This window comes from Glycine soja, chromosome 1 (genome assembly GCF_004193775.1).
Source record: "Glycine soja cultivar W05 chromosome 1, ASM419377v2, whole genome shotgun sequence".
Taxonomy (NCBI): Eukaryota; Viridiplantae; Streptophyta; class Magnoliopsida; order Fabales; family Fabaceae; genus Glycine; species Glycine soja.
This window is the reverse complement of record NC_041002.1, coordinates 47,452,011-47,464,079: the sequence shown is the minus strand read 5'-3', so window position 1 is coordinate 47,464,079 and position 12,069 is coordinate 47,452,011. Positions and strand designations below refer to the sequence as shown.

Genomic DNA, 12,069 nt, shown 5'->3' with positions numbered 1-12,069 from the left:
GGGGAAAAGTGTGGGAGGTGTTTATACCTACGAAGAGGAATAAACAAGGCCACAGGTACGGTTTCGTAAGGTTCAAGGGGGTAGAAGACGAAGATCGACTGGAGAGAAGACTTGATAACAATTTATATATAAAGGGGATGAAGTTGTTCGTCAATAAACCAAAATTCCGGAGAGGAGGCCACAGGGTAGACAATATTCAACCAGGGACTCAAGGTAGAGCAGGAGTTAAACTCATGGAGTATGCATTAACTGAGCAGACGAAACACCATAACACTCTACCGCCAAAGCTAAAATCATATGCGGAAGTGGTGAGACACCGTGGCACGCAGGAAGGAAAGAAGCTACATGGCACGCAGGAAGGAAAGGAACTATAGGGGCTCACGATGGGGAACGTTGTAGAGTCCATTATTATTCAAACGAAAAAGGAGAAAACAAAATGGCTTGATAATGTTTGGGTGGGTCGTTTAGAAAACAAAGGAATGTTCGAAAGGGTGGAGGAGGAGATGCAGGGGATGTTTGGAATGGATGTGAAACCCGCATATTGGGGAGAAGATATGGTCATCCTCCATGAAATGGACGACGACACAGCTGACAAAATCAACCAACAGGAACTTGGTAATGGAGGGACTCCTTTCTCTTCTATTCAGAAGTGGACGCCAGAGTTGACGTCGTCATATCGCCTAACCTGGCTTCTTATCTGGGGCGTTCCTCTGGAAGCTTGGGAAACAGAACACTTCGCAACCATTGTGGAGACATGTGGGGAACTTGTGGAGCTAGATGCGGCAACGGAGGATAAGGTGAGGATGGACATCGCGCGGGTTCTGGTACGCACAAAGGAGAAACCATTCATAGCTCTTTCGGTGAACGTTGTAGTGGATGGAATTCGGCACTGTCTGGAGATTCATGAGGACATGGCCTCTGGGTGGAGAAGAACGGCGCGTTTTGAACCTGAGGAGGTCTTTCCGCCGTCTCCTTTCTCTACGGACATGGAGGTCTCGGATGTAGAGCCAAACATCCTCGTCCCTCGTGGAGTTTCCCCCGACCGCCGTTCTGGTAACTACCTCGGAGATTTCCCCACCCAGTGGTTCTCGCCCTGGTACGGTGGAAACGGGTTGGAGACGCCGGGACCTTGGTTCCCGTCGGTGGCGGAAACACGGTGATCCCAAGATTGGTGATGACGTGTCGTCATGCAGGTGGCACGAGACAGTTCATGGTCCTGTGAAGTTGACACCTAGGAGAGAGGACCAGCAGCATTGCAACGGTCATTTTCCTATGGATTTACATGGTAAAGGAACGCCTGACCCTAAGCTTTCCTGCCCTAACCAAAATCAGACCCCATTTGCGGAAATTGTAGCTGCTGAAAAGGTCAAAGATGTTTCAGAGGTGGGAAGTATCCATCGGGCTTTGGAGGAATATCCCGTGGCCATGAACTCCGAGGAATATCCAGTAGTCAACCACGATTCAAAATTGCCGGGATTGACTGAAAGGGACAACAGTTCCCAAGGCTTGGAGGGGGATGGGGTAAAGAAGATATTGGGCTTGGAAAACAGTGGCCCAGGTACAAATGGCGGTAAAACAAGCTCTGTCTTCAAAGTGTATAGGAGAAAAAATGAGTGTGGAACAGCAAAATCTACGGCCCAATTAAATCTGAACCCAGTTTTTAATAAGACTGGAGAAGTGGGTGAATCAGAGAAGCTGGGTACAGTTAGTAATACCAAACATAACAACGAAGGAGGCATTTCTCGGGCTTTAGATACAGCCCCATTGACCCCTACTCAGGAGCGGCCTTCTCATAGCCCCATCTCACCAAGTAGCTTCAACAATGATTATTATGGAGTGGAGGATGATGCTCACTGGGAGATAGCTAGAGACTTAGGATTATCCTTTGCGGAGAACACTACAAATATGGTCAAGAAGAAGAGGGAAGTGGATAGCAGTTGTAACACATCTGTAGTAGCAGTAGAGATGGGAAAGCATCACCATGACGCATGAATATCTTGTCTATTAACTCGAGAGGTTTGGGTAGTGGAGTCAAGAGGTCAGCCATTCGGAAGTTAACTCTGGCCAACAAAGTTGATATTCTCTGTATTCAAGAAACTAAAAAGGACTCCATTGATAAAAAGCTTTGCCAATACCTGTGGGGGGATAGCCATGTCAATTGGGAATGTCTCCCCTCTAGTAATGTAGCTGGTGGCCTTTTATGTATTTGGAATAATGAATCCTATGTGATGGATAGAAGGGTTGTGGGAAATGGTTTTATTTTGCTGGAAGGTAAGTGGGTAAAGGAAAATAAGGTTATAATCACCAATGTCTATGCCCCCTGTGATTTACAAAGGAAGAGAAATCAATGGGAAGAACTTCTGCAGTTGAAATCCTCTTATCATGATGAATTGTGGTGCATCTTAGGTGACTTCAATTCGATAAGATACCATCATGAGAGAGTGAGCTCATCTCAGACAGAGGGCAACTCTTCTAGCATGGTTGAATTCAACTCTTGGATTTCAGATATGGCCTTAGAGGAGGTCAGATCTATTGGCAGAAACTTCACCTGGTACAGACCTAATGGGAGTGTCATGAGAAAGCTGGACAGGTTTTTCTTATCTGATAATTGGCTGGATCATTGGCCTGATACCACTCAGTTTGTGCTGGATAGGGATTTTTCAGATCATTGCCCTATCCTTTTGAGATCCAAAATCATTGATTGGGGGCCTAAGCCTTTCAAGATCATGGACTGGTGGATGCAGGATAAGGGATTCCAGGATATGGTGGCTCTCAAGTGGAATAATTATCATCCTAATGGCTGGGGAGGATATGCACTCAAGCAAAAGGTGAAGTTCATTAAAGATTGCATTCGACAGTGGAGTTATTCCAATGGAGTTATCACTGCTAAGAAGATCCAGGATCTAAAGAAAGAGCTGAATGCTTTGGAGGTTGGTATTAATGATAGAATTCTGTCTCCAGCTGAAGTGGAACTTAAGAAATCCCTTCAGGAGCAGCTGTGGTATGCAGCTAATGCCTACGAATCCATGTTGAGGCAAAAGGCTAGAGTGAAATGGTTAAAAGAAGGGGATAGAAATTCTGCTTATTTTCATAAAATGATCAACCACAGAAGGAGACACAATGCTATCCAAGGATTGATCATAGATGGGGTGTGGGTCCAAGAGCCTAGTAGTGTTAAAAATGAAGCTTTTAATCATTTTAAAGAAAGATTTTCTGAGCAGAATCTTAACAGGCCAACCTTGGATGGTGTCCAGCTACCTTCTCTTGCTCAAGGAGAGAAAGAAACCCTTGTGGCCAGATTCACAGAAACAGAAATTACAACAGCTGTGTGGGATTGTGGTGGAGACAAAAGTCCTGGCCCGGATGGCCTTAACTTCAATTTTATCAAGCAGTTTTGGAAGATCTTGAAGCCTGATTTCATGAGGTTCTTGGATGAGTTTTATATCAATGGGTCTTTCCCAAAAGGAAGCAATGCCTCCTTTATAGCTCTTATCCCCAAGCGAAATGATCCCCAATCTCTCAATGATTATAGACCAATCTCTCTCATAGGTTGTGTCTATAAAGTTGTATCCAAGCTTTTGGCTAATAGGTTGACCCTCGTTCTACCTCATCTCATTGATGAAAGACAAACAGCCTTCATCAAAGGAAGACATATTCTGCATGGAGTGATGATTGCTAATGAGGTCATAGCTGAAGCTAAAACAAAAAATAAACCCTGCATGTTCTTTAAGGTTGACTTTGAAAAAGCTTATGACTTGCTCTCTTGGGGCTTTCTTAATTATATGATGATGAGGATGGGTTTTTGTGAAAGGTGGAGAAAGTGGATCCATGGATGTCTCTCTAGTGCATCAGTATCCATCTTAATCAATGGCAGTCCCACTAGGGAGTTTGTCCCCGAGAGAGGACTAAGGCAGGGGGATCCCCTTGCCCCTTTTCTCTTCAACTTGGTAACAGAAGGTCTTACAGGACTAATGAGGACAGCCATATCTAAGAATTTATTCACCAGTTATCAAGTGGGAAGCATGAAGGAGGATGTCAATATTCTGCAGTATGCAGATGACACTTTGTTTTTTGGAGCTGCAAATTCGGCCAATGTTAGAGTCTTAAAGTATGTTCTGAGATGCTATGAGCTGGCTTCAGGTCTCAAGATCAACTATACTAAAAGTCAGTTTGGTTGCTTGAGTAAATCAGAGGCATGGTGTAGAGATGCAGCTCACTTTCTTAGCTACAGTCAGATGGGCACTCCTTTCTCCTACCTGGGAATTCCAGTGGGGTCAAGTCCTAAAAGCTGGAGTGTTTGGCAACCAATCATCAACAAGTTTGAGTCCAAATTGGCATCTTGGAAGCACAGGTGTCTATCGATAGGGAGCAGAATAACTCTCATCAATTCTGTTTTGACAACATTGCCCATCTACTTGCTGTCTTTTTACAGAATCCCCAAAAAAGTAGTTCATAAGATTGTTTCTATTCAGAGAAACTTTCGTTGGGGAGGTGACAATGATACAACCAAGATTCCATGGGTTAAATGGGACATAGTTTGCCTTCCTAAGAGCAGAGGGGGGTTAGGAATTAAAGACTTGAGCAAGTTTAATGTAGCCTTGCTTGGCAAATGGGGCTGGAACTTGGCGAATAATCAGCATCAGCTTTGGGCAAGAATCTTATTGTCAAAATACGGAGGATGGTATTCTTTACTATATGGCAGAAACAGTGCACACATCTCTCCTTGGTGGAGGGACTTAAAATCTGTCTTCCAGCAGCAGCATCATAATATTTTAACCAGTAACTTGAGGTGGAAGGTGGGTAACGGGGCCAAGGTTAAGTTCTGGTTGGACAAGTGGAGGGGGGATGACTTCACCCTCAAAGACAAGTATCCGGCTCTGTATCAAATCAGTCTTCACCAAGACTCTACTATCAATCTAATGGGCCAATTTGCTGATAACAGGTGGGAATGGAGAATCCAATGGAGGAGAAATTTCTTTGACCATGAGATCGATATGGTGGCAGCTTTCATGGAGGACATTGCTGATGTTCAGATCCATCCATCTAGTATGGACTGTCTTAATTGGAGGGCCGATACTACTGGGTCTTATTCTACAAAGTCAGCATACAATCTCTTGATGGTTGATGGCACCTCTGCTGCTGAAGACAGTGTTTCCAGGAGTATGTGGAATCTGAAAATTCCTCCAAGAGCAAGTGCATTCTCTTGGAGACTCTTCAAAAACAGATTGCCTACTAAGGCTAATCTGAGAAGGAGGCAGGTGGCTCTACCATCTTATAGATGCCCTTTATGTGATGTAGAGGAGGAAAGAGTTGGTCATATCATGTTTTCTTGCACAACAACTAGGAGCCTTTGGTGGGAGGTTTTGAGTTGGGTTAGTAGAGTGGGCCCTTTCCCCATTGACCCTAAAAATCATTTTATACAATTCTCTCATTGGAACAGCAAAAGATATATAGACAAGAGATGGGAAGTGCTTTGGATAGCTCTATCCATGACTATTTGGAAGCATAGAAATTCAGTGGTTTTCAACAACCAGATTTTCAGCCCCGAAAAAGTCATGGACGAAGCTTTATTCCAGACTTGGTCATGGCTAAAATGCATGGACAAAGACTTTCATACGCACTTCAACCAATGGTCTACTAACTTGAAGGAGGAGCTGTCTTAGGGGGTTATTTCATTTTTGTTTTATGCTAATGTGACTATAAAACTGTTGGATGGGTTAGGCAAATCTGCCTTGTATATTATTATCCTATTTCCAGTACACCTAGTACTGATTTATATATAATACTATCTGATTTTTGCTGTGCAAAAAAAACTATATTTATCATTGAAGTATTTGATTACTTGTCTTAGACTCTTTGGCATAATTGCTTCATTTCTAAATTTAGTAATCATTTTTTTTTGTTCTCTATATTTTCTTTTTCTCTCTGAATGTTTTATGGGAAAAAAATACATCTATGCTTATGTTTGTTTTATTACGAAGCAGGTAACTGGTTGGGTGGTTGAATACCAAGATAATCTGATTGGGCTTGGAGTTGATGAGTCTCTAGCCCAAGTGTGCTCCGAGAGTGGTGCAATGGATCCTCTTATGAATTCTTATGTTGAGAGAATGCAAGCTACGACTAGGGTAATCCTGAATATCTTGTTTATTTAGCTTTAGTAATCTATGATGTTTCTCGGGTGACTTCTTTATCATGCATAAAGACTAAGCTTTATTCTTAATGTTTATAGAAATGGTACCTGAATATTTTGGAGGCTGATAGAACACAGCCCCCAAAGAAAACTGAAGATGGGAAGCTATATACCCCAGCTGCTGTTGATCTCTTCAGGATACTTGGTGAGCAAGTACAAATTGTTCGGGATAATAGCACTGATCTCATGTTATACAGAATTGCCTTGGCAACCATTCAGGTAATATCTGATAAGACATAGATGTAGAGTAACTGATGCTTATTATAAATTTATCTTTTCGAAAAATAAACTCTAGGTAAATAAAGGTAAACTGGACAGAACTTGGAAGTTGGAAAGCAATTTTTTTGAGTTTAACAATGTGTTCAAGTTTCATCATTATTGGGAGGATATCACGAGAAATCCATGAAGTGCTCCTCACAGCACAATGTGTAGTGCTTACTGCTTAGCTCAGTAGCTTGGTATCCTAGGTTATACTATATATTTTTACAGGTGATGATTGATTTTCAAGCAGCCGAAAAGAAGAGACTTGAAGAACCAGCTTCTGAAATTGGTCTGGAACCTTTATGTGCTATGGTTAGTGTAATTTTTCTCTTAAGTGTTGCGTATGTTTCAACATAGGATTGTTTTCTGTTGACATGAGATTCAATGTAACATCGTATTTAGATTAACAACAATTTGCGCTGCTATGACCTTGCAATGGAGCTAAGTAATAGCACCATAGAAGCCCTTCCACAGAACTATGCTGAGCAGGTTTGTTGTTTTTCCTAATTTATTAACTTGATAACTGTTACTTTGTTGACAGTCTTTTGGAACTGAAGTACTTTATTTTTTTTTTTTTTTGGAAACATCAGGTATATTCATTCTTGGTTCATGTTGTGAATGATGAGAAAACATGTGCTTCATCTGTCTGTCTCGAAAAAAAAAAAAACACTACACTGAATTTTTAACAAAATTATTAAACAAAAATATGACGTACTTCTCTAGAGTTGACTCTCAAGATTAGGATTCTACGTTTTGTGTCCATGCTCCCTTGGATGCACTTAGATGATGTGGTAGTGACTCCCCAATGTTCCCAGCCCCTCTCTTTCAGCCATCCAAATCATTATTATCCAAAGTAGTCTTGGTTCCTTTCGAAACCATTTGAATAATTGATAGAACAAAATAGTATAAACAAGAGATTATTATTAATGAAAGAAAAGATGGAGCCTAAGCTCTATAGCTGAGCCACCATTCTGTCATGGCAACTCTATAGCTGCCATTTGCCAACACTGCTAATAGCTGCCTAATTCAGTATTTTGTAGTCAGCATTAGATTCAAAATATAAGCAATGGCTTCATCAACATATAATAATTGTGCATTTATGCATCAGTAGAATCCAAAGACATATTAGAGAACATGATTTCAAAACTATGAAATTACTAATGCTAGTTCTCCTTAATATTTGTGTTTGGAGAGATGAGTAGAATCTAGTAAGATCATGGAAAGATTATTTAGTTCACTAGTTTTCCAAAACTCAAAGTTCCAAGAAATGTTGTAAAAAATAAGGATCCCTTAGAAATAAACTTTTAGGGACTTACATGAGTACAGTAAACTTTTTTTTTTACATTAGTACAGTAAACTTTGGGTTGACTTCCTACACATTCTATTCTAAAAAATATGTAATCTCAATTACTTAGTTCCATAAAGTTACCTCAAATGGAAAGCGACGTAATCATTTAGCTGCCAAAACTATGCTTCTGGATCCCTGAACTTTCCTAGACTCCAGCCTCCTAGCTAACAAAATTCTCTCTTCCCTGGTGTTGATGTGTATTTTGTACAGTACCTCCTGTACTGCTGTTTATATCTAATATATTAGTATTTTTGCTGATAAAAAAAAAAAAAAATTCTCTCTTCCCTGCTTGCACACACATACCAAAGGAAGTTTTTCAGAAGACAACAGGTCTTAGTGTAAGAGTATTCTGACCACCCTGAGTGAAAGGCATCCTTCCACTTGAGCTGTTAAGCATGTCAAAAACTACTAAACTCTAATAAGAAAAGTCAGGCCATTGCAATATTTTGACTATCAATTGCTGATGCATATTCATCCACATTCAAAACCAGCCAAACTGCTATTGCAATATATAACAACTGATCGATGATCAAAAGCTAATTCATTTGCTTAATGATTTAAGTGCACCATCATGCTGCAGTTACTTCTTCCTGCATCGATCTATGTGCTAACTTGGGGGCCTGGTATTAGAAATTATGATTAATTAGCCAATCATTTTCTTGACTCTATTTATTTGTGTTTCTGTTTCACTACAGGTTAATTTCGAAGATACCTGTAAGGGTTTTCTTGAGGTAGCCAAGGTATGAAAGGGTGGACAATCTTTTATTCTGATACTTTTCTGGTGTGCGTGTGTTGTTTTTCTACTGCAATTGTTCAACAAGGTATTGATGCTTTTAACTGGCATTCATCCTCTCTAACTTCTACAAGCTTTTCTTCTTGATGGAATTTCCTGAAATTATCTTTATAACATATTTGTATGTATCAGTTTCCTCACAGTTTTTGCTTTAATGATCTCAAGTGTTTCCATGTGATACAAATCATGAGATCACACGATTATGCATGGAAACCTGTTATGGTGCATTTTCTGTCAAATACAAATTGATTATGGATGGACTTGTCTAGCTGTTTAGAAATGATCAAGAGCTGTGAATGACAGATTTGGCTTCTTCCGTATATATGCCATAATCTCTTCTTCCTGGATTTTGTTTAAATATTTTTAGTATCTTGTAATTAGTAATTACACTCTTTATAAATAAAGTTGTAAATCACTGTATGTTAAGTATTGTGTAAAATGTTGTGGCCAACTATCTGTTGTCATCTGGCTACAATTTAGATATTTTTTGTTATTATTTTGATTATTATTATTATCTGATAAAAGATGAAATTAATTAAGAAGATAATGGATTACAAAGAGAGCAAGGATGATGATTTCTCCTGAACAAAAGAACAAAACAGGAAAAAAACCAACAAAACAAAAAAGGAAAATCAATGTGACCAACCTTCCTAATAAAAGAAGACAAGTCAATGCATGAGGCTCTCAATTAATGGGGTTTTGGTAGACTAGATGTACACATCCTTATATGTGCAAGAGGAGAGTTTGTTTTTAGGATTTGAACCTGTCAAAACGTGGGTTGAGTTTAATTCAAGCTTACAAAACTGGCTTGTAAGGAGACGATTGCTTCCCACTTATATAGTCTATCTCGGCACTATCTATAATCAATGTGGGACTTCAACATGTCCCCCTTTTGCCCCTAGCTACCCGTCATGTGGGACTTTCAACACACCCATCTATCTAGGATGACCACAATTTAGGTGGTTTTTCCAACAGAACCCGTGACTTCTAGATAAAAAAGGCAACAACTTATTGTTTCACCAGGCTTCCCTTTAAAATGGGTGACCTTGTTCACAAAGCTCCAACCTAATGCGAGGGTAGATTTACACACCCATATGTCAATTCATTCACTCACTAGCATGTGTATTTTTTGTTTATAATTTTTACATGTCAGATTTCATTTTTTCTGCTAGTTTGCACTACATATTTTCATATTAAAATTAGACATGTTCAATGCAATCACCATTTTGATGAATATCTCTTGCTTTGGAAGAGATTTGACTTCTGATACATTGAATTTTCTTCTTGATGATAGGAAGCTGTGCATCAAACTGTCAGTGTGATATTTGAAGATCCTGGGGTCCAGGAGTTGCTGGTGAAGCTATACCAGAAAGGTAAAATAATTTTTACCATCCCCTAGCTGGGTCTATGCTGGTTTATGCTTGTAACTTTTACTAGGGCTTGTATTTTGGTCAGATTTGTAGATGGATGAGTTTGTCTCTTAGCAGTATTCCTGATTTTTGAACTCTATAATATTCTGCAATAAATCCATCTACTTATATAGGAAATGCACATTGTCTTTAACTTCAAATTATAATAGTCTGCATTATATTGCTAGTTGTTTATAGCTTGTGTGATAATACCGGTTTACAGTTCTTGTACTTGATACTTTCTGCTAAGTAATTGCTTTTTTGGGTTAATGTGTACTACTGTATCCATCCAGCATTATCCTGTACAATAGCTAAACTTCATTGTATTAACAAGAAATTTACTACGTTTTCTTTGTATCTAATCAATTAAATACTTTTGCACCATATTTAATTCAAAAGTTGAGTTTTCATTTTCTTTGCATTTATCAGAATGGAGTGAGGGGCAGGTTACTGAGTACCTGGTTGCAACATTTGGTGATTATTTTGGTGATGTAAAAATGTGAGTATATTTTCTTGTCTCATTAATTTGACTTTGTTTATTTTTCCATATGTGCTAATGCCATATTACTTCTGCCAGCTTTCTCTGTTTTTTATTTTTGCTACTGAGGGTGTATTTTAAGGTTTAACAGGGTTGTCAAAATCATTGATCCTGCCTTGGATTAGACAAGAGAGATAGAAGTGTAAAAACACTAGATCATAACATGAGATGGAAAATCCCCACCACTACCACACACTCACACACAAGTGAGGGTGTATTTTTTATGAGAATGAGAGTAATATAAGTAAGTATTTCAAGTGTAGACCATTTGATTTACATGAATGATTGAGATTAAAACAAAGTCATGTAACTATTTCAAGTGATAATGTAGTCTTTATTCTTTAAGTAAATTTTAATCTTGATTATCCAATTAAGGTTATGTTCCTGCTTTGCTCTTCTCACTTAGAATTAAAAAAGGACTTCTTGTTGTAGACATCCCTAATGTGTATGTGTGTGTGTATAACACAAGAAAAAATAACAATAAAATCACAATCACAAGTAACATTTAAATATATTCTATTTCAAAGTGCATGATAGATGTGAATTTGTATGTTTGTAGACAAGCCTTGTACTAAAACAAAGGCTTCTAAATTATTTATGGTTGGTGATACTTGATTTATTTTTTATTAATCATAGCAGTTTAACTATAAAATTTGCCGTGTCTGTGTATAACATCTGAAGTTTGTTTATGAAGTTGCTGGTGTGAATGGCTTCTATTGCATTTATTTGAAGTTTGATTGTTAAATATTTAGTTTGTTGAGGAAAACTAAGTTTCAACTATCCATATATTCAAGGTACATTGAAGAACGATCTTTTAGGAGATTTGTTGAAGCCTGCCTGGAAGAAACAGTGGTTGTTTATGTTGATCGTCTTTTAACACAGGTTCTGATGTGAATAAAACAATTGCTGGCCTTTATTTATGTACTAAAATTGTGCTTATTTTATTCTAACAACTTTGTATTTTTTTGACTTAATTGTCTCACTGATATTTTAATTGCAGAAAAATTACATTAAGGAAGAAACTATTGAACGGATGAGGCTAGATGAGGAGGTTATCATGGATTTTTTTAGGGAACATATCAGTGTTTCTGTAAGTTTCCTTTTAGACATTTTGTTACTGTTGCTCTCTAACATCAATATTGTGCCAGTTCCAGATATGTTAATGCTTGCACACTGCCCAAGTTTCTTACTCTAATTTCCTTCGTGTTGGATTAGAAAGTTGAAAACAGAGTGAGTGTACTCAGCGACTTGAGGGAGCTTGCTTCAGCAGAGAGCCTGGATACCTTTACACTCATCTATACAAATATACTCGAACATCAACCTGACTGCCCGGTAAAATTATGCCAAATCTAATTTCAAATTTTGCATTCACAAATGCTAGTACGAGTTCTTGAAGCAGTTGAAACATTTTTTGCAGTGTGTTTCAAGTTATCACTGTCTATTCCTTGCTTAGGGAATTAACTTTTAAAAGATTTTTATGATTCAAATTGCAATGCACATGAAGATTTCTACCGTAATGTATTTTTCTTT

At 38.6% G+C, this 12,069-nt stretch overlaps 1 protein-coding gene across 3 annotated transcripts in view; it reads left to right on the top strand.

Annotated features, from left to right (window-relative positions):
• Positions 1-12,069, top strand: part of LOC114417402 (exocyst complex component SEC6-like) — a 30,696-nt gene that overhangs the window by 17,569 nt on the left and 1,058 nt on the right. For all 3 annotated transcript variants that reach the window (XM_028382590.1, XM_028382599.1, XM_028382608.1), the window contains 10 exons: positions 5,985-6,125; positions 6,230-6,409; positions 6,680-6,763; positions 6,854-6,940; positions 8,495-8,539; positions 9,887-9,965; positions 10,431-10,500; positions 11,334-11,421; positions 11,540-11,629; positions 11,755-11,871. In XM_028382590.1, the coding sequence (XP_028238391.1) occupies positions 5,985-6,125; positions 6,230-6,409; positions 6,680-6,763; positions 6,854-6,940; positions 8,495-8,539; positions 9,887-9,965; positions 10,431-10,500; positions 11,334-11,421; positions 11,540-11,629; positions 11,755-11,871 (981 nt within the window). The remainder of the gene's footprint in view (positions 1-5,984; positions 6,126-6,229; positions 6,410-6,679; positions 6,764-6,853; positions 6,941-8,494; positions 8,540-9,886; positions 9,966-10,430; positions 10,501-11,333; positions 11,422-11,539; positions 11,630-11,754; positions 11,872-12,069) is intronic.